This window comes from Loxodonta africana, chromosome 9 (genome assembly GCF_030014295.1).
Source record: "Loxodonta africana isolate mLoxAfr1 chromosome 9, mLoxAfr1.hap2, whole genome shotgun sequence".
Lineage (NCBI taxonomy): Eukaryota > Metazoa > Chordata > Mammalia > Proboscidea > Elephantidae > Loxodonta > Loxodonta africana.
Window position 1 is genome coordinate 117,526,307 of NC_087350.1, and position 23,319 is coordinate 117,549,625.

Genomic DNA, 23,319 nt, shown 5'->3' on the forward strand with positions numbered 1-23,319 from the left:
AAGCAATTCTGACAACGGACTTACAGGAGAGACTTTGTGTGCAATTAAGGGTATCTCTCAAATCCTTTTAATTGGGCATTTTTCTACCACACAGGGAAGAGGTCAAATTCTTTCCATATACGAGCCCTCAGCGAACACCGTGCTAACACCTCCAAAGAAAGAAAAACTCAAGTAACAGAGATTAGATATGATTTCCCAACATAAAAGTGTTAAATCCCTATAAATCATGAAGGAATGCAAGATTTATAAGTAGAAATCACAGTAACCTGAAAATGCCAGCCATGGTGTTCAATCAATTGAAGCAAGATGAATCTGAAACGATCCTTAAATTTGTTATGAAGAATCCTTAAATAAATCAGATATCCATCTCAACAGAAATGAAACACTCAAAGAGCCAAGGTTAGCTCAACTTGCTTTCTGTCATGGCCAGAAGATACTTGTTGCTCCAAAAATTCAAATTCTGAAATTCTTAGCAAACTCCTTGAAAAGTAGTGAGCTCCTCAGCTCTAGAGGAGTTCAAGCACAGTGTGGCCAACCACTTGATGGAGATCTTCCATGAGGCTGGCAGAGCAACAAGTCAGGTGGGTCTCTGGTTGATTTTTAACATTTCTTCTATATCTGAGAGATGATAATTTTTATGAACTTCTAAAGATGTAGTAAACCCTTACTGATATTAAAGGGATTTTAGGTTCAGTTCCTTTTTTCAAATTTTCATACACAGTATCTATTAAGAGAATATTATCTGATGAAGTTCTGGAAGATGAGCCCCCTTGGTTTGAAGACACTACATGATAGCCGTAACAATGGACTCAAACATGCCAAAGACCATGAAGATGGTGCAGGAGCAGACAATGCTTTGTTACGTTGTACGTAAGGTCACCAGGAGTCACAGGCGATTCCAAGGCAACTAGCAGCAATAACAATCTATTAAGAAATGTGTTTTTTTAAGTTGAAAGTGAGGGGTGTGCTATATTTACTCATCTCAGGACCATCCTCCTTTGTCATCAGAGCTAAAATCATTTCATCCAAGTGTTACATTAAGAAAAAGTGCTAATCTGGAGAAAGGGTTTTTTTTGTTGTTGTTGTTTACTCCAATTCCATTTTCTTTAGCTATTTAGACTAGATTTTCATAATGTGTGACTTTCCAATTAAGGTGACTTTTCACTAGTTTCCTCTGATTTCTATTATACAAGGCATCCCCGGAGATTCCTATCTGACTACATTAGCGATACAAACCACAGTCTTGATACTTCATGGAAGAGTTCCCTCCTCAAACAGTCTGAAGCATGGTGCACCTTGAGGAATGTAAAGAATTCCCAACGTCCTACAGAAGCTCCCAGCACTGCAAGAGTCATTTAGATGTGTTTTTCCGGGCTGGAAAAATTTCTCTTTTGAAATTACCTTTTTCCTCACTTGTTGGTCTTTGGAAGAATGTGCCTTCACGTGTTTTCTGAGGGAGCTCGGGTCGGTGTAGCGTTTGGAGCATCCTGGAATTTGACAAGCGTACGGTTTCTGAATGAGAAAGAAAGAAACATCTGTGGGTACATGGTAAACAGAATCATGGAAGGGTTTACTCAGAGACTATTGACTTCAGAGTATGAACAGCCAGCTAATGGGAATTCTGGGTAATACTCATGCATTTCAATTAGAAAGCCCAATAATTTTGCATGACAGCAAAAAGGAGAAACTTTCAAGAAACAGAGGTGGCCTATCTTCAATGATTTTTAAGAGACCGCATTAGAGTACACGCCAGACATAACTCTTGCAGCCTCTTTCAGTGTGGAAATTATTCGTAGGCATCTCCAGTCATACTTACAGTGATGTTCCCCTGAGTACAATCTCTGGTACTGTCAGAAACTAGCAAAGACATACTCTTTAAGGGTGCAGGTAAAGAAGCTGTAGAAAAGTCCAGAAAAGACTGGGTGTGTTTCAGAAGAAACCTGATTCAGAGAGAGAGAGAATTAAGAAGGAAAATTAGTACAAAGTGAGTAGGAGACGGGAGATTTCTGAACAACAGACAAGAGAAATCAGAGAAACGTTATTATAGCCTTAGCTGCAGAGAAGCCCTGGTGCGGAGCCTGGGTTGTGAGGGTAAACCCTTGGCTGAGCAAGATGAGGAAACAAGTTTTGGCTGTTCTGATTACCCCCTGTTCCTGGAGGTGTGAGGAATGAATCTAAGGCTGGATCTAGGCACTTTTACTTCTGCATCGCTGGTGCTTGGCACATTAAAAAACAAAAAACCAAAAAAACACCGCCATCAAGTAGATTCCGACTCATAGCGACCCCACAGGACAGAGTAGAACTGCCCCGTAGGGTTTCCAAGTAGCGCCTGGTGGATTCGAACTGCCAACCTTTTGGTTAGTAGCCATAGCTCTTCACCACCGCACCACCAGGGTTTCCTGATACATAACAGTTAGCAACGAATGAATGAGAGCACCACAAGGCCATTCAAATTTCAGCACCTACGGTAATGACAAAATTCACAGCAAGAATTTGAGACCATGGCTCTTCACTTACGAAATACATCAAAATGTTTTGCTTATTCCATGAACTGGGAAGAAGAAAAAAAAAAAAGCACAGGATTAACTATGTTTCATGCAAATGGTTAAGGCGCCTGGCTGCTAACTGAAAGGCTGGAGGATGGAGTCAAGAGAAAGGCCTGGTGATCTCCTGGCAAAAAATCAGTCACTGAAAACCCTACAGATCACAGTTCTACTCTGGCCACATGGGGTCGCCACAGGTTGGGTCTGACTCAGCAGCAATGGTTACTTGTTGGTTCATTTACTGATTAATTAGTTGGCTGAATCGTCCAACAGCTCTGATGCTTCCATGATGCGTTGGGAGCTGTGTTACATATTAGGGGCCAACGATGAAAAACAGATGAGCCAGGCTCACAGAGCCTCACAGTTTTTATAAAGGTTAAGCAGTTTTGGGCTAAAGGCATTTGCCAAGGAGTTTCTATTGGGTAAGCATAGATTTTCTTTATCCTGAAATCTCTCCCAAATCCCCAAGGCTTTCTTGCACTAGCCTTCCCTACCTTAATCTTGCTTTACGGGAGCAACTGGCCCATATCTGTACTGGCTGTCCTGTGACTGACTACATAAGCTCATGTCTTGAGCATCAGAGGAGACATCGCGCGTAAAAAGGCTTTGTGAGCATTGAATTGTTATACCAATCAACGCCTTTATTATCATCGTGATCACTATCATATGGGTTTGAAAGAAAGGAACTGGGTAATGTTATTTGTGGGGACAGCAGTGGTTCAGTGGTAGACGTCTCACCTTCTATGCAGGAGACCCAGGTTGGATTCCCAGCCAATGCCCCTCATGCGTGGTCACCGCCCATCTGTCAGTGAAGGCTTGAAGTGTTGCTATGATGCTAAACAGGTTTCAGCAGAGCTTCCAGACAAAGACGGACTAGGAAGAAAGGCCTGGCAATCTACTTCTGAAAAATCAGCCAGTGAAAACCCTATGGACCACAACAGTCTGATACGGTTGTGTGCAGGGCTGCCAAGAGTTGGGGGCCGACTCAACAGTAGCTAACAACAACAACATTATTTGTGTTTGATATTGAGATGGTCTTGGAGAAAGCTTGCATACTCAGCCTTCCTGCCCACTAGCTGTCACTCCTCCCCTTGCTGAAGCCACCTGGGAGCAGTGTGCCCGCACAGCAGTGTCAGGGGATGGTACAAGCAGCATTGGTGTACTTGCCATTTTATTTCTGGTTAAAGCCCATTGCCTCGAGTCAATTCTGACTCACAGGGAGCCTATAGGACAGAGTAGAACTGCCCTGTAGGGTTTCCGAGGCTCTAATCTTCATGAGAGCAGACTGCCACATCTTTCTCCTGCAGAGTGGCTGGTGGGTTTGAACTGTTGGCCTTTGGGTTAGCAGCTGAATGAGAGCACCACAAAGCCATTCAAATTTCAGCAGCTTTTTTTTTATGGTAATGACCACTAAGGTTCCTTTATTTCAGATTACGTAGGCTTTAAACGGCATGTTATACTTCATTAAGCTATATTTTTCATTATTTTCTATTTGTACTATAAAAATTTTTCCCCTGGTTAGACATTGAGATGCTAATAGAGAAATGAGTTAATAAAAAAAAAGTTCAGGGGACTAAGGGACCACATCTACCACGGCCTCCACCAGACTGAGTCCAGTACAACTAGATGGTGCCCGGCTACCACCACTGACTGCTCTGACAGGGGTCACAATAGAGGGTCCCGGACAGAGCTGAGGAAAAATGTAGAATAAAATTCTAACTCAAAAAGAAAGACCAGATTTGCTGCCCTGACAGACTGCAGAAACCCTGAGAGTATGGCCCCTGGAGACACCCGTTCAGCTCAGTAATGAAGTCACTCCTGAGGTTCACCCTTCAGCCAAAGATTGGACAGGCCCGTAAAACAAAATGAGACCAAAGGGGCACACCAGCCCAGGGTCAAGGACAAGAAGGCAGGAGGGAACAGGAAAGCTGGTAATAGGGAACCCAAGGTCAAGAAGGGAGAGTATTGACATATCTTGGGGTTGTTAACCAGCATCATAAAACAAAATGTGTTTAGTGAGAAACTAGTTTGTTCTGTAAACCTTCATCCGAAGTACAATTTAAAAAAATTTTCAGGGCTAGACTTATGAACTCAGCAATCTTTATGGAAAGCTACTTTCCTATGAGTACAGAAAATTTAATCCATTTAGTTTAAGGAAAACCCTTTATCCAAAATTCTGCTAGCATTAGCACAGGAGTACTTAATGGAAGGGAATCAAATCCAAAAATCAAGCCAGTTGCTGTCAAGTCCATTCTGACTCATGGGAACACCATATATGCAGAGTAGAATCACGTTTTCAAGGCAGTGACCTTCAGAAGCAGATCACCAGGCCTTCCTGTGTGGTGCCTTTGGATGGCTTTGGGTGGGTTCGAACTGCCAACTTTTCAGTTAATAGTCAAGCTTTTAAGTGTTTGTGCCATTCAGGGACAGCCAATGAAAGGAACACAGACCTAAATTTAAATCATAAATTCTTCAAGCAACTACAGTTTGCTTTTCAAAATAAGTACAGGCAGTTCCCAGCTTGCGAATATCCAACTTACGTACAACCTGTAGTTATGAACCAAGCCCCATTTAAAAAAAAAAACCTAGACCCGTTACCCGCCCCCCCCCCCCCCCCGCAGTCAATTCCAACTCACAGAGACCCTGAAGAACAGAATAGAATTGTCCCATAGGGTTTCCAAGGAGCACCTGGTGGATTCGAACTGCCAACTTTTTGGTTAGCAGCTGTAGCTCTTAACCACTACGCCACCATAAAGCTTATTATATTAAAAATTCAAGGTACGTACAATGGTTCGTAATAACAGATGGGTGCTACTTTGCCATGTGAATCAAAACCTTATTATTATTATTAGTGTATTATTATGTCAAAGATGTCTCAGCGTATCTGGAAGCTTTTCTTTAATGTCTTTTATGCGTAGAAAGGTACACTAGATACTGTATACTAAGACAAACATTTGACTAACTGACATTAGATACCAATGTACCTAACTGTTCCGATTTATGTACAAATTCAACTTACAGATTTAGAAACAGAACTCATTTGTAATCCAGAAACTGGCTGTATTTAATTTCTGCATGATTTTTAAAGTGTTTAGCAATTTGCTAAATACTGTAGAAAAAATTAAACAAGAAGTCTGGACCTTAAAAGACAAATGATGGCTTTAGAAGGTTTAATAGAGAAACATTTTTTCCAAAAATAAAAATAGAAGAGTTTTTTTTTTTTTTTTTTTTTTTCTTAATAGCCAAGTTTTTAAGCTATTACATTATACTGAATCATAAAATTATTATCTTCGGTAACTTCCCTCAAAAGTTTGAAAAACAGATCTTTTTTTTAATTCCTAATGATTAGCTAAAATTAGCTCCAAGTGAAGAAGAATATTGTGGAGCCATAAAACTTAGCCTCACAATAGTTCTTTCAAACAACAGATAACTAGGTATAGGGGAAGCAATTTCTCAAGGCGATCTTGTCTCACGAATGCTCACCCTTCCATGATAAAGATTAGTGACAAATTGGAAAATTGATTGGATTCTACCGAGACCATTTTAGGGATAACAAAACAGGGCTTTTTAACATAATTTATTCTTTTTTCTATTTCTGCCTTTTAAAAATCTCACTTATCCACCAAATTTATTCATTTAATATTCTCTTGGACCTCTCATCACTGAATTCAATTCAGCTAGGGCAGAAAGGGTCCATCGTATGCCATGCTGCTGTATTTATATTTCAGATATTTACTAGACAAATCTCCATAAACCATCACATTTCTGTATATAATGAGATAATTCTGTTTAGAAAGGTGATGTGACATATAGTTAAAATGACTTCTATCAATATGACTAATAAAAAACTCGCTGCTGTTGAGTCAATTCTGACTCAAAGCGACCTTACAGGCCAGAGTAGACCTGTCCTGTAGGGTTTCCAAGGCTATCATTTTTATGGAAGCAGACTGTCACATCTTTCTCCCACAGAGCGGCTGGTGGGTTCAGACTCCCCAATCTTTTGCTTAGCAGCCAGGTGCTTAAACACTGTGACACCCAAAACCAAAAACTCATTGCTGTCAAGTTGATTCCAACTCATAACAACCCTATAGGACAGAGTAGAACTGCCCCAGAGGGTTTCCAAGGCTGTAATCTTTATGGAAGCAGACTGCCACATCTTTCTTCTGAGGAATGGCTGGTGGATTCAAACTGCCGACTTTTGGTTAACAGCTCAGCTATTAAACACTGTGCCATCAGGGCTCCTTATATGACTAATTGAGGCTAATATAAAATTTAATAAATATGTCAACTATAACACCAGAAGAATCGTAAATATGCCTGAGAAGATATGTAGAACTAACAGTATCTTTTCAAAACTGCATCTCTGGTATAGTTTAATAATAGACATCAGAACGGTAACACTGCAAAAGCACTGTCATGAATACATTATTGGCAAGAACGTGGGCTAAGAGATCTGAGATGCCTGTAATATATTTATCCTGATGGCTCTGTTAAATGGAGTGAAATTGCAGGAGTCTACCTGGCCTTCTGTAAGGGAAATAGCACCAAAGCCTGAGAAACGCAAAAGAAGGCCTCTTAACCTAATTGAGAAAATCAAAGCCAGACGCCCAGAAAACATTTGCAGGGAGCAAAATGTTACAGCACTGAGAGGGTTAGGGGTGTAATAAGGCAGAGCAATTGTCCTCAGTGGGTTTACGTGAAAGGACACATGGCTAACACGCATGCAGGGAGCGTGAGAAAACTCAACCCTGGGGAAGGATTCGCTGGTGTTTTGTGGGTCATTTAAAGGTGAAAAAACCAGGTCAGAAAATAAAGGTCAGGTTTACCCTCCAAATTCACGCCAGCCACAAAGTTCTCACGTCAAGAAGAGCCAGGATGAGAAAAAAAAAAAGAAGAGCTTCATATTTCTAGCGAGTAATAGTATAAAATACCTGTCTAATACCTGTCTATTTTAGTCTGTCTTGATATGTGAATTCTTACTTTAATGTCCAATCTCTAGCAGTTATTCTTTGTATTTAAATCTACTATGTTTCAGCCCAGGAGCCCAGGGGGTGCAGATGGTTAAGCACTTGGCTGCTAAATGAAAGGTTGGTGGTTCAAACCCACCCAGCAGCTGGAGAAAGACCTGCAGATTTGTGCCTGTAAAGGTGACAGCCTAGAAAACCCTATGGGGCAGTTCTACTCTGTCACATGGGGCTGCTTTTAGTGGGAATTGACTTGATGGCACCTAACAACATGTTACAGCCCTTATAAACGTACATTGTTGTTAGGTGCTGTCGAGTTGGTTCCGACATATAGTGACCCTATGTACTGGTCGTGCGCCGTCCTCACAGTGGTTGCTGTCTTTGAGCCCATTGTTACAGCCACTGTGATTATATATATATATATATATATATAATGTATAAATTTTACACATTTATCCATATAAATGTGTAAAATTTTTACGTATAAAAGTACACATTAAATGTATAAATGTATAAAAGTACACATTAAGTGTATAAATATACAAAGCCTTTGCTTTATACACCAAAACCGAACCCGTTACCATCAAGTCGGTTCATGGTAATCCTATGGGACAGAGTAGAATGGCCCCATGGGGTTTCTAAGACTGTAGTCTTTACGGAGAGGATGGTGGGTTCAAACCACCGACCTTTCAGTCAGCAGCCAAGCACTTTAACCACTGTGCTATCAGGGGTCCTTGCTTTATACACAGATGTGACCAAGTAGCCCTTCTGTCCCAGGCAGTTGTGATATTTAGGATGGGCCGCAATTACAGAAAAGCGAAATAGCCAGCCAGGCTGCCTCTGGCCCTTGACCAGGTTCCTGCTGCCCTCAGCTTGTCCCTGTCACCTGCAGATCATAAAGCAAACGCCTTCAGCGTCCCACTATCAGAGGGGCGCTTCCTCACACCAGGGGACCAGGCTAGAAGCTGGAAAGCTCCCACCCTTCTTACAGTGTCCAGGTGCGTCCGCTGGTGCTTGGCGCGGTCGCTGGAGTTACTGAACGCCTTCTGGCAGCCCGGATGCTGGCACAGATACGGCTTCTCGCCCGTGTGGCTGCGCAAGTGAATCTTGAGATTTTCGAGCCGTGAAAAGGCCTTCTTGCAACCTTCAAACTGCAAAGAGAAAACAATTTTTGGTTGTTGAGAAGGACCTTGACTGCTTGAATCTTGGGGGAAGGAAAAGAAGAAATGTCATTAGTTTGTACTTGGCCGAAAATGATGAAGTAAAATGGAATCCAAACAGTCACAAATATTGCTTCTAAAATTATCCGCATGTTTATGCGAACGGCATATCCCCGCTGATATCCATGCCACTTTTCATGCCAGATTTGGGTCCCAAACTGATTTCTGTGATTACTTATGTCAGAGAAAAATCACTGTGAGCCATCTGGTTCAGTTAATAAAAACACAGTAACGCATGTCTTAAAGATTTATTAAAAAATTAACACACTTTTCCATTTCCAAATTGGTCTAAATGGAAGGAACCAGGAAGGAAGAAACTTTCTGACAACTAATAAACTCTCAAGAAAAATCAGAGTGACGTATGAGAGAAAAGCTGAGTTGGAGATCCAAAGATCCAGGAAGAAAAAGGTGTGTGCCGGCTGGCTCCTCTATGGCCATAAACTTTCTTAACGATATTTTGAGGGGTTTTCAACAACCAAAAGAGTGCCCTTTTTAAGACAGAGGGTGGTGCCAAGCCTAATGAGATAAAGTTTTTAACATGCTTTTCAAAAGGACCAGTGGTGCAAATAGTTACAGTCCTTGGCTGTTAACCCAAAGGCTGGAGATTCAAGTCCACTCAGAGGCACCTCAGATGAAAGGCCTGGTGACCTACGACCACCAAATCGGCCAGGGAGACCCCAGTTCTGCTCCGACACACACGGGGTTGCCACGAGGCGGCGTCTACTGAACAGCCACCGGTTCGGGGTTTTAAAAAGGAACTGGAAGACTGACAATTCCTTGAGCGCTAAATCATTTTCCAAATAAAGTAAGACTTTTTATTTTTATTTAAGAAATTCTGTAATCTAATTCACGAATAGAAGAATTGAAAGGTTGAAGATTTCAAAGAAATGCTTCATTGGTTCGTCAACAGTACTTTCTGACGGTAATATTTTCTTAATGCTTTTTGTGGGCAAAACTTCAGCTACTATCATAGGGCCAGAGTGATTCCTATCCTTGAAGTAACAATCTAATAATTTAAAAAAAAAAAAAGAGTATCGGAGAAAGCCTGTAAAAGAAGCATAAAGGCTTGGTGAGGACTGAGCTTTCTCTCTCTCTCTCTGGGGCTAAGCCCTAGAATATTTACGTTACTTAGACAGTTTTAATCCCATCTGAGTTCCCACTGGAAGAGGAACTTAGAAATATGAAGGGAAAAAAAAAAAACCTACCAGAAACGAAGCATAAAATGTTTAAAGAGATTAAGAAGCCGCACTTTTTAGAGAGACGTACAGGCATATGTGTGGCGGGGCGGGGGGAGCCGGGCATAGGACAGAATGCAAGGGAAGTCAGGAAATTCAAGATGGTTTTCGACCAAAATTAGCAGGCGTAACTGAAACTTACTGAAAGAAGTGTCAGAAAACGTGTTGGTTCTTTCACTTATTACAAGAGACAGTGAAGGGTATGTTTGTGAAGGGGTGATCCACAGCTGGCCAGGTGTTCCCTACCTGAATTTTCATTGGCAAATAATGAACCAAGTAGAACAAACAATCAAACACGCCACAAACCCATCTACTTAAGTTGTCCAGATTTTGTAGGCTGGAGTATTTTAAGAAATTTATGAAAGTTGCACTTATTTTTGATTGAGAGTTATACATGTTTCACAGACATATGTTGGTTTATTTCAATTTTGATATTTTGCTTAAAATAATTTTGGTGTTTTCCTAATTTCGATTTCACAGAAAAATAAATTTAGACCGAGCAGGAGCTGACTGCTGACGAAGCCAACCACTTTTCTAGCTGAGGGAGAGCCCACCATGCTAAGCTGCTCTAGGCAGGAGGGCTAAGAGGAGCCCGGAGTTTAGGGGCTCCTTTCCTCAGGTTCTCAAGTGGGTCTCAGATCTGACAGTAAAGGGGCTCAGCGCTAACCCCCAGTTCATAGGTAACAGGGCTCTGCCAAGCAAGCCTCTGTTTTTAGGTTCTCGCTGAAGAACGACTCAGAGCAAGCGCCTGGAGCTCAGCTTATTTAACTTGGAATCAACCGGAGGACCACACTGGGGCTTTGGCCATGCCAAGCCTGGAGCTTAGCTCCTAGCAAGGCTTTTTTGTGGAGTGGATTCCTTTCTGGGACCCTCTCCAAGGGTACAGACCCAGATCTGGCAGGACCTCGATCCACTCCCTTCCACAGTACCCCAGGTCTTGGTCCCAGAGAAGACTACGGTAATTGGACCCCCACACGGGAGTCAGGAAGCATGCTGGAATCGATTATCGAGCCTTCTGTGAAGGCCAGAGGACACAAGACCACCGAATCTACCACCGAGTGATTGGAAACCCTCTGACATGTCCTAGAACTAACTCAAACTGTCCACCTGATCAGAAATACCCTGGCTGTAGACGAACATTTCTAAGCTTTTTCCAGTTATATGTCCACTTAAATGCCTGGTAAAATGTCCAGTTAAAAGTCAGCTTATTGCTACTATTATTACTGTTAACAGAAGCCATACTCAAAAGACAAAGGGGTTGGTTGTATTTCAAGTAAGTCAGTAAAAGTGAACCACATCTCAAAACATCTTGACCATTTAAAAATAACAAGGATGGAGAAAAATATGCACCCTCAGGCTGAAAAGTGACAACAAAAAGATTATCCATAATCAGTTGCCATCAAGTTGATTCTGACTCATGGCCCCCCCACATGTGTCAGAGGACTGTGCTCCATGAGGTTTTCATGGTTGTGATCTTTCAGAAGCAGGTCACCAGGCCTTTCTTCCAAGGTACCTCGGGGTGGGTTCAAACCTGCAACCTGCCACATTAACATAAGAGAGAAAGAAAATCCTATTCCCAAATGGGATTACTTTGACAGGTATACCTTTTGCCATCGAGTCGATGTCGACCTGTAGCCACTCTGCAGGCCAGAGTTGAACTGACCGATAGGGTTGCAAGGCTATCCTCTTTATGGAAACACACTGCCACATGTTTCTCCCGTAGAGCAGCTGGGGGTTTGAACCACCAACCTTTCTGTTAGCAGCCGAGCACTTTAGCCACTGCACCCCAAGGCTCCTCAACAGGTACAGGAGTTAGGATTTACAACACATATTTTTGTGGGACAAAATTCAATGCATAACAGTGTCCTACGAACATGGTGCGATGTATTAGACTTTGGGAGGGATAAAATGAATATGACTCCAACTTTACCCATGAGAAGATGGAAGCAAGGCCGGTGCACAATGCAGGGCAGGTTATCTACTGTAAACTCTGAGCAGTGGTTCCAGGACCACATCATCACCAACAGCAGCAGGGCCTGGGAAGTTCATCAGAAAGACAGATTCTCTGCTTCCACCTAGCCCCGAAGACTTAGAACCCAGAGGCATGGCGGCAGCCACCTGAGGGTCATCAAGCCTTCCAGGAAATTCTGACGCCAGCTACAGGCAAGAGTTGGTGAGTTAGGGGATGCCATCTGCATTGTCATCGTTGTGGATCTGTGTATTTCTTACAAAAACTTTCTGACAGAGTGTCTTGGAGAATTTATGTATTTCTAATTCAGACAGGAGTCATATGGACTAGCAGCACCCTGGAGCGAAGAAAGGACAGCCCCTGGGTGGTGCAAAGAGTTAAACACTCAAATACTAACTGAAAGCTTGGTAGTTTGAACCTACTCAGAGGTACCTTGGAAGAAAGACTCAGTGATTTGCTTCCAGAAGGTCAGAGCCATTGAAAATCCTTCGAAGTACAGTTCTACTCTGCCAGCGTGGGATTGCCATGACTCAGTCAACTCGACGGCAATGGGTTTTATTCCAGGGTGTGACTGGGCATCTCCATTCACACAGCCAATGGGGCAAGCCCCAGAAAGCCATTCCCTTAACAGGTACTAGAGAGTCTCTGGAGTCCTGGGGTGGGGGGCGAGGGTGCAAACATTTAACATGCTTGCTGCTAACTGAAAGGTTGGAGGTTTGGGTCCACCTAGTGACCCTCGGAAGATAGGCCTGACAATCTATTTTTGAAAAATTATCCATTGAAAACCCAGTGGAGCACAGTTCTACTCTGCAACACATGAGGACACCGTGAGTCAGAGCTGACTCGACAGCAACGGGCAAGAAATTCTTTAAAGTCCCGATTTTTTAAACCGATAGCTGACAGATGTCTGGTTCTGTAATAGATACACCCACGAGTTCCCTCCGTGGTCTCCTGACCAACACATGCAGTATATTCCCACCGTCCAATGCAGCCTCCTGCTAAGAGAAAGCACTACAGGGGACAGCATCCTTTTCCACTTGTACCTTTCAGTGGCTTTACAGAAACCACAAGAACAATGCGGGAAGCTGTAAGTTTCAGAACTTCAAATCTCACAGGTTTTGAAAATACTGTGTGGCGTGAAGCTGCACGCCAAGAAAAACCTCTTTAACTTTGAAGCTGTTTTGCAATCACAAACTTTAATTAAAAAGTGTAAGCTGTCTTAAACCTGGAGAACCTAAGCTTGCACCATTTTGCTAATTCAGGAGATTATTTCATATTTAAAGATCACCGCTGACTGTAATCACCACCTATACATATTGGCTTGATTGCGGATTGTTGAGACTAAGTGGCATTAAGATGACCTTTGAAATAATACTTTTCCTTCCTATCAGAGGCTTTTGTGTGAGGCTCTGGAAATGAAAGGCTCATTAGACACCATTAAAATAGGATTTATTGTATATGTGTAACCAATAATCAAGTAGACAATTACTCCCTCCCCTAATCAGTTACTTAGAGTGCTGAGAAGCTTAAGTTCGTCTTCAAAGCAGTAATAACAGCAAACCTTTCCTGGTCAGGTTTCTATACCATCACTAATGTCAACAGAACTCAAACAGAAACGATGCTATGATGCTGGACGTACTTGGAAAAATATACATTTGATTTCAATTACGGCTCAGTATTTACAACCGTTGGAGGTAAACGCTTTTACGATTTCATCAGTCAAGACCAATTAATCCCATTAGTGACGGCTGCCACTGTGATGTACTGAGAAGCGGCCAACTGACTGATGAGTTACATGCTGGTTTACATCTCCACGTACAGCCCAAAGACAACAGAGATGAAAGGACTGGAGGAAAGGCCAACAGGTATTTGTAACACTGTGCATACAGTCAAGATGACTCTGCAGGAAATCCAAGCATTCAAGTCCACAGAAATCAAGGGCATACCTTCAAAAGGTGTCAAGGAAAGGTGGCCTCCCCTGTGACTCATATCACAGAAGACCTGAGAAATCTGGGGTGTGTATTTAGCTGGGATTTCCTTTTAGAGGTTTCCTGTTAGGGCAGTGCTTCTCAGCTTCACATGCATGTGAATCACCTTGGGAAGTTGTTAAAATGCAGCTTCTGATTCCACAGTAGGTCTACAGCTGGGGCCCAGAGTCTGCATTTCCTACCATCTCCCAGGTGATTCTTCTATATGTTGAAAGCTCGGAGATAACGCTTTGAGAAGCAAGGTTCTACTATCATTAAATGCCCCTGATGCTGAAAAACGTGCCCTGGGTAGTGCTCTCAGCTACTAACCTAAAGGTTGGTGGTTTGAATCCACCAAAGGCCTGGCAATCTGCTTCAGTAAGAACACAGCAATTGAAAACCCTGTGGAGCAGCTCTAGTCTGTAACACATGGGCTTGCAATCGACTCAACGGCAATGGGTTTAGTGTTTTGGATTTTGGATGTTGAAAATGTACAGTTTGGTGGGATTAAAAAAAGTAGGAAAAATAAAATGCGCAAAAGAACTAGAGAAGGAATAAAAGAACAAAGAAAGGGCTTGCCTTGAATGAGCCAAACTGTGGCAGCTTCATTCTTAGCCTGCGGAACAGTAAAAATCTAATTTTAAAATTTAGTCTCTAGGAGGATAACAGCAAGTGTTGTCTGGGAGAAAAAAATGCAGAAGCAAAGTCAGGAGGGGAAAAAACAAAGGACGACGAATGGAAGCAGAATGATGGCAGGAGCACACTGCGGCCATCTGATTTCGTTTGCCAGGCAGTCTAATTCCCGTTTGCACAGATGGTCCTCCTTGTGCCACCGGGGCTCTCTGTTCCCAGTGCTTTCTTATTAGTACCGGACGCTCCAGCTAATCTTAATATTTACCACATCGGTTTGTCGAAAGTGTTACATAAAGGAAGAAGCAGCAAAAAAATTCAAATATTTTGAGGCTTTTTAAAAGTCTCTAGTTTATGAATTCATTACACTGAGCAATACGGAATTCCTCCAGCTCCACGTTTCATGCACGCTAATGATTCCACAGTGAGGACAGAGAACATGTCTCTGCACGTCCCGGGTTTGTGATTTCGCTCAGGTGTTCTGTCCCATGACCCTCTTCTCCATAATGGAACAATGCATCCATGAGCTCCTGTTCCCCCCTGCCTTTTTTTTTTCTTGCTAAAAAGTAATATCCAACTTTATAACATTTCAAAAGTTCTGCAAAGAGTAATAACATTCTCACTGAAAAAGGTGTGGTGAAGTTGTCGTTAGCTGCTGTCGAGTCAGCTCCGACTTACGGGGACCCCACGTACAAAAGAACTAAACGTTGGCTGGTCCTGTGCCATCTCCGTGATCATTGGTAGGCTTGAGGTCATTGTTGTGACCACTGTATATTTTGAGTTTCTGCCAGCACTATATCAAATAATGTTCTGTTGTGATCTATAGGGTTTACATTGGCTAATTCTCGGAAGTAGATTGCCCAACCTTTCTTCCTAGTTAGCCTTTGTCTGGAAGCGCCATTAATAACTGTCCACCATGAGTGACCCTGCTGGTATTTTGGAATAACAGTGGCATAACTTCCAGCATCTCAGTAACACACAAGCCACAGGTAGTGGGTGGCAGGGTTATTGTTGTTAGCTGCCATTATGTCAGCCCTGACTCAGGGCAACCTCATGAAAAACAGAACAAAACGTTGCCAGTTCTGTGCCATGTTCATGATGTTGGTATGTTTGAGTCCATTGTTGTGGCTACTGGTGGGGTTACACCATTAAAAAAAAAAAAAAAAATATCTGTCGAGTTGATTCTGACTCATAGTGACCCTACAGGACTGCCCCATAGGGTTTCCAAGGAGTGACTGGTGGATTTGAACTGCCACCCTTTTGGTTGGCAGCCAAGCTCTTAACCACTGTGCTACCAGGGCTCCACTGGTAGGATTACCCCTGGATAATTTGAGAGTTCTCTTAACTTCACAGAAGCTAGTATACTCCAAACTGATTTTCCAAAGGTTCCAGGTACCTAAATAAGTTTACACCTGCATTTCCTACAGCAATCTTCAAAGTTTCCGGTGCCCCTTGGTATGGCTGTGGCAGCTGGAAGAGGAAGAAGCTATGACTCTTTGGCTTCCATGAGTCCTGAAATGACATACGGTCCTCATTTATCCAGAGTTTCTGGAAGGATTAAACATTTTGTAGAATATAAAACCTTTCCTGTAATGTTTTCCTGAACTGTAACTAGGGAATCCCAGTTACTGTGTTTTTCCTTATTATTCCGGAGTACAAAATAAAACCAGTAACTAGCTCATAAATACAGTTCCTGGCTTGTGCTTCCTGGTTTGAATTAAGAAATCTGAATAAAATAAAGGTTACCTAGGTGGGTAGTGTAGCCCTGATGGATCAGTGGTTAGGAACTTGGCTGCTAACCAAAAGGTCGGCAGTTCAAATCCAGCAGCTGCTCCTTGGAAACCCTATGGGGCAGTTCTACTCTGTCCTATATGGTCGCTATGAGTCAGAACCGACTCAAAGGCAATGGGTTTGGTTTGGTTTTTTGGAATTGAGTAACGGGTCTCTTTTGGTTTATGACGATCCGTTGCTCTTTAACATTTTGGGTCACAGGTAGCAGCTGATCCTTCCAAGGGTACTCTAAGCAAGGTGGCAAAATCAATGAGGGTACAACTTACCAGACCAAAACGCAAAACTGTCTTGGAGACACCACGTGACAATGTGGAGGGAAATATGTTATTTCTGTGCCAACATTTGAACCACATAAAATTTTTATGGAAATTATCAAGGGCCTGGTTTGTAACAACTGAAAGGAGCTGGGGACAAACGGAACGTCATCACGGGTGTTAACGTTCCTAAGTGGAAAAAGAGCACGCTACAATGCAATACTGATCTTTAAGACGTATCAAATGGCCTCCTCCAGCTAGTCAGGCAATAGAGGGGGATCATACATTATTCATGCGGTGTCAGTACAATGCCAGAAAACTGTGCTTTCAAACAGTTATTTCTGTGAGGGGGGTAAATAATGAAAAACTGGCTGTCTGGGGTTGTGTAAAGGAGCCCTGGTAGCATGCACGGTGGTCAAGCGCTTGGCTGCTAACTGAATGGTTGGCGGTTCGAACCCACCAGCCGCTCTGCAGGAGAAAGATGTGGCAGTCTGCTTCAGTAAAGATTACAGCCTTAGAAACCCTCTGGGGCAGTTCTAATCTGTCCTGTAGGTTTGCTATGAGTCAAAATCAACTCAATGGCGATGGGTTTCTAACGCGGCTATGTAAGCACAACAATAACTTGGCTGTCTGATTTCGTTCTTGTTGCTTTATTAGCATTAGTTACGTGTAGTCTGTGAGTTTATATCCACTAGAGTGTGTAGGGAGCCCTGGTGGCACAGTGATTAAGAGCTCGGTTGCTAACTGAAAGGTCAGCAGTTCAAATCCACCAGTTGCTCCTTGAAAACCCTACGGGGCAATTCTACTCTGTCCTACAGGGTCGCTATGAGTCAGAATCAACTGCAATGGTAGAACATGTATGGAGTCCCTCAGTGGCATGAACAGTTAAGCACTGGACTACTAGCTGAAATGTTGGCGGTTCGAACCCACCCAGAGGAGCCTTGGAAGACAGGCCTGGTAATCTGCTTCTGAAACATCGCAGCCTTGGAAACCCTATGGGACAGTTCTACCTTGCACACGTGGAGTCACCATGAGTCAGAATTCACTCGACAGCAACTAACAATAGCCAAGACCTTGTATACCTCAGGGTTTCTCGGTCAGACCTCAACTAAGGCACTTTGATTGCATGCCAGCAAAGCTAATCTATTTCCTGGCTACATAACTGGCCCTGCATAAATGTACCGAAAAGCAATCCAATTATTTAATTTTCTGCCTACCTGTGTTTCTACCACATTACCAAAAACAAAACCAAATCCATTGCTGTCAAGTTGATTCCAGCTCATGACTACCCTGTATGACAGAGTAGAATGACCCCACGGGGTTTTCAAGAAGCAGCTGGTGGAGTTGAACTGCGGACCTTTTGGTTAGCAGCCGAACTTGTTTTTTCTTTTCCTTTTTATATTTTTATTGTGATTTAAATGAAAGTTTACAAATCAAGTCAGTCTCTCATACAAAACCTTATATACACCTTGCTATGTACTCGTAGTTGCTCTCCCCCTAATGAGACAGCACATTCCTTCTCTCCACCCTGTACTCCCCATGTCCATTCAGCCAGTTTCTGTCCCCCTCGGCGTTCACATCTCCCCTCCAGGAAGGAGCTGCAACCATAGTCTCATGTGTCTACTTGATCCAAGGAGCCCACTCCTCACCAGTATAATTTTTTATCCTATAATCCAGTCTAATCCCTGTCTGAAGAGTTGACTTCAGGAATGGTTCCTGTCTTGGGCTAACAGAGGGTCCGGGGACCAGGACTTCTGGGGTCCCTCTAGTCACAGTCAGACCATTAAGTCTGGTCTTTTTATGAGAATTTGGGGTCTGCATCCCACTGCTCTCCTGCTGTCTCAGGGGTTCTCTGTTGTGCTCCCTGTCATGGCAGTCATCGGTTGTAGCCAGGCACCATCTAGCTCTTCTGGTCTCAGGCTGATGCAGTCTCTGGTTTATGTGGCCCTTTCTGTCCGTTGGGCTCATACTTACCTGTGTCTTTGGTGTTTTTCATTCTCCTTTGCTCCATGTGGGTTGAGACCAATTGTTGCATCTTAGATGGCCACTTGCTAGCATTTACGACCCCAGACGTCACTCTCCAAAATGGGTTGCAGAATGTTTTCTTAATAGTTTTAATTATGCCAATTGACCTAGATGTCCCCTCAAACCATGGTCCCCAAACCCCCGCCCCTGCTATGCTAGCCTTCGAAGTGTTCGGTTTATTCAGGAAACTTCTTTGTTTTTGGTATAGTCCAGTTGTGCTGACCTTCCCTGTATTGTGTGTTGTCTTTCCCTTCATCTAAAGTAGTTCTTATCTACCATCTAATTAGTGAATACCCCTCTCCCTCCCTCCCTCCGCCTCTCATAACCATCAAAGAATGAATATTTTCTTCTCTTTTTAAACTGTTTCTCGAGTTTTTATAATAGTGGTGTCATACAATACTTGTCCTTTTGTAACTGCCTAATTTCACTCAGCATAATGCCTTCCAGGTTCCTCCACGTTATGAAATGTTTCACAGATTCCTCACTGTTCTTTATCAACGGGTAGTATTCCATTGTGTGAATATACCATAATTTATTTATCCGTTCATCCATTGATGGGCACCTTGGTTGCTTCCATTTTTTTGCTATTGTAAACAGTGTTGCAATGAACATGGGTGTGCATATATCTGTTCATGTAAAGGCTCTTATTTCTCTAGGATATATTCCAAGGAGTGGGATTGCTGGACCGTATGGTAGTTCTATTTCTAGCTTTTTAAGGAAGCACCAAATTGATTTCCAAAGTGGTTGTACCATTTCACATTCCCACCAGCACGGTATAAGTGTTTCAGTCTCTCCACAACCTCTCCAACATTTATTATGTTGTTTTTTGGATTAACGCCAGGGTTGCTGAAGTGAGATGCAATCTCATTGTAGTTTTGATTTGCACTGCTCTAATGGCTAATGATCATGAACATTTCCTCATGTATCTGTTAGCTGCCTGAACATCTTCTTTAATGAAGTGTCTGTTCATATCCTTTGCCCATTTTTTAATTGGGTTATTTGTCTTTTTGTAGTTGAGTTTTTGCAGTATCATGTAGATTTAGAGATCAGGCGCTGATTGGAAATGTCATAGCTAAAAACGTTTTCCTAATCTGTAGGTAGTCTTTTTTACTTTTTTGGTGAAGTCTTTGGATGAGCATAGGTATTTGACTTTTTGGAGCTCCCAGTTATCTAATTTCTCTTTTGCTGTTTGTGCAGTTCTAGTAATGTTTTGTATACTGTTTATGCCATGTATTAGGGCTCCTAGCATTGTTCCTATTTTTTCTTTCATGATCTTTATCATTTGGGATTTTACATTTAGGTCTTTGATCCATTTTGTGTTGGTTTTTGTACATAGCGTGAGGTATGGGTCTTGTTTCACTTTTTTGCAGATAAATACCCAGTTATGCTAACACCGTTTGTTAAAGAGACTGTCTTTTCCCCATTTAACTGACTTTGGGCCTTTGTCAAATATCAGCTGCTCATATGTGGATGAATTTACATCTGGATTCTCAATTCTGTTCCATTGGTCTATGTATCTGTTGTTGTACCAATACCAGGCTGTTTTGACTACTGTGGCGGTATAATATGTTCTAAAATCAGGTAGTGTGAGGCCTCCCACTTTGTTCTTCTTCTTCAGTAATGCTTTACTTATCTGGGGCCTCTTTGCCTTCCATATGAAGTTGGTGATTTGTTTCTCCATCTCATTAAAAAATGTCACTGGTATTTGGATCGGGATTGCATTGTATCTATAGATCACTTTGGGCAGAACAGAAATTTTTACAATGTTGAGTCCTCCTATCCATGAGCAGGGTATGTTTTTCCACTTATGTAGGTCTCTTCTGGCTTCTTGCAGTAGTGTCTTGTAGTTTTCTTTGTGTAGGTCTTTTATATCTTTGGTTAGATTTATTCCTAAGTACTTTATCTTCTTGGGAGCCATTGTAAATGGTATTGATTTGGTGATTTCCGCTTCGTTGCTCTCTTCATTGATGCAGAAGAATCCAACTGATTGATGTATGTTTATCTTGTATCCTGAAACTCCGCTGAACTCTTCTATTAGTTTCAGTAGTTTTCTTAAGGATTCTTTAGGTTTTTCTGTGTACAAGATCATGTTATCTGCAAACAGAGATACTTTTACTTCTTTGCTAATTTGTATGGCCTTTATTTCTTTAGCTAGCTTATAGCTCTGGCTAGGACCTCCAGCACAATGTTGAACAAGAGTGGTGAGAAAGGGCATCCTTGTCTGGTTCCTGTTCTCAGCAGGAATGGTTTCAGTCTCTTTCCATTTAGAATGATGTTGGCTGTTGGCTTTGTACAAATGCCCTTTATAATGTTTAGGAATTTTCCTTCTATTCCTATTTTGCTGAGAGTTTTTATCATGAATGGGTGCTGGACTTTGTCAAATGCCTTTTCTGCATCAATTGATAAGATCATGTGGTTCTTGTCTTTTGCTTTATTTATGTGATGGATTACATGGACTGTTTTTCTAATGTTGAACCATCCCTGCATACCTGGTATGAATCCCACTTGGTCGTGGTGAATTATTTTTTTGATATGTTGTTGAATCCTGTTGGCTAGAATTTGGTTGAGGATTTTTGTGTCTAAATTCATGAGGGATATTGGTCTGTAATTTTCTTTTCTTGTGGAGTCTTTACCTGGTTTTGGTATCAGGGTTATGCTGGCTTCATAGAATGAGTTTGGTTGTACTCCATCCTTTTCCATGCTCTGAAATACCTTTAGTAGTGGTGGTGTTAACTCTTCTCTCAAAGTCTGGTAGAATTCTCCAGTGAAGCCGTCAGGGCCAGGGCTTTTCTTTGTTGGGAGTTTTTTGATTAGTTTTTCAATCTCTTCTTTTGTTATAGGTTTATTTAGTTGTTCTGTCTCTGTTTGTGTTAGTTTTAGGTAGGTAGTGTGTTTCTAGAAATTTGTCCATTTCGTCTAGGTTTTCATATTTGTTAGAGTACAAGTTTTCATAGTACTCTGTTATGATTCTTTTAATTTTAGTTGGGTCTGTCGTGATATCCCCCACATCAATTTCTTATTTGGCTTATTTGCTTTGTCTCCTGTTTTTCTTTTGTCAGTCTGGCCAACGGTTTATCGATTTTGTTAATCTTTTCAAAGAGCCAGCTTTTGGTCTTGTTAACTCGTTTAGTTGTTTTTCTTTTTTCTATTTCATTTAATTCTGCTCTAGTTTCTATTATTTGCTTTCTTCTGGTGCCTGAGGGTTTCTTTTGTGGCTTTCTATTTGTTCCAGTTACAGGGATAATTCTTTGATTTTGGCCCTTTCTTCTTTTTGTATGTGTGCATTTATTGATATAAATTGACCTCTGAGCACTGCTTTCGCTGCGTACCAAAGATTCTGATAGAAGTGTTTTCATTCTTGTTGGATTCTATGAATTTCTTTATTCCGTCCTTAATGTGTTCTATAATCCAATCATTTTTGAGCAAAGTGTTGTTCAGTTTCCATGTGTTTGATTTCTTTTCCCTGATATTTCTGTTATTGACTTCTAGTTTTACGGCTTTAGGGTCAGAGAAGATGCTTTGTAATATTTCGATGTTTTGGATTCTGTTAAGGCTTGCAGCTGAACTTTTAACCACTGAACCGTCAGGGCTCCCCCACTTCATCAGCCGCTGTTAATACGATTCTGACTCATGGTGACTCCATGTGTACCAGAGGAAAACTCTGCTTCATAGGGTTTTCAATGGCAGGTTTTTCAGGAACAGATTACCAGGCCTTTCTTCCCAGGTGCCTCTGGGTGGACTTGAACCTCCAACCTTTCAGTTAGCAGCCTTGCTCACTACCTTCCCACCTACAGGGCAGCACACTAATTTGACTGTCTCCCCCACTAGGTAGTGAGCTGTATTAGTCTTTGCCTGCACTGGGTACAGTGTTTGGCATATGCTCTAGGGACTGTAGATTCTTCGCTAAATAAATGCTATACAAAATGAATGGAATAAACCCTTTGTCAAAAAAAAAAAAAAAAGGTATGGCAATGTCCTAGCCTTCCTGAAGTGACCTTGGGAAGGCCTTTTCATTAAGTAGGGTCAGTCACTGCTCATGATGGCACCAAATGGTCAGTTTCGAAAAAGCTATCAAAGGCATCAATAGATGGGTGTTAGATGCTGGATGTTAACGTCCTATAGAACTAGTGTAAAAAAGACATTTAATTATTTCACCATCCAGCCATGTGGGAAAATGATAGTAATAGCCACACAGACCTGTATTTTTTTGTGTGGTTGTGGTGTATTAACTTCTTTATTGATGTTCTGGGAAATCTGTAGCCATACGGGGGACGGGAGTCAGCTGTTTCCTTAGCACGCCCTTTTCCAGACTTGGGCTAAACAGACACAGACTCACTGGGAACATGCTGTTAGCAATAACTCAAGGCACATAAATGTACGCCTTCCTCACATATAAAGGAAAAGAAGCTCTTATGCATTGCCTTTCAAAAGCTGAGCTAATACGCTTTCAAGCGCACCAAGGACGGCTTCTGATTAGAGCTTCTCATGCAAAGAGAAAAGGTCTTTGGGGCCTTGTCCCGCATTTCCCCCAGTCACGTGTCCCCAAAGAGCAGGTCAAGCAATTTCTCGTGACACCAGGCATGTCAACCGCCCTGCACCCAACCTCTGTGAATGGGAGGCAGAGGCTGAAGCGTTGTATCCCAGGTTATAACCAACTCTAGCTACAGGGTTGTAGTCTAGTTCAGATTCCAGGGCCTGTAGCAAGGCCTGGGCCCGCCTTG

General features: G+C 42.2%; 1 protein-coding gene across 2 annotated transcripts in view; it reads right to left on the minus strand.

Annotated features, from left to right (window-relative positions):
- Nucleotides 1-23,319, minus strand: part of GLIS3 (GLIS family zinc finger 3) — a 571,612-nt gene that overhangs the window by 131,931 nt on the left and 416,362 nt on the right. For both annotated transcript variants that reach the window (XM_003420476.4, XM_023539428.2), the window contains exons 5-6: nucleotides 8,497-8,658; nucleotides 1,402-1,512 (exon numbers count right to left, since the gene is read on the minus strand). In XM_003420476.4, the coding sequence (XP_003420524.1) occupies nucleotides 1,402-1,512; nucleotides 8,497-8,658 (273 nt within the window). The remainder of the gene's footprint in view (nucleotides 1-1,401; nucleotides 1,513-8,496; nucleotides 8,659-23,319) is intronic.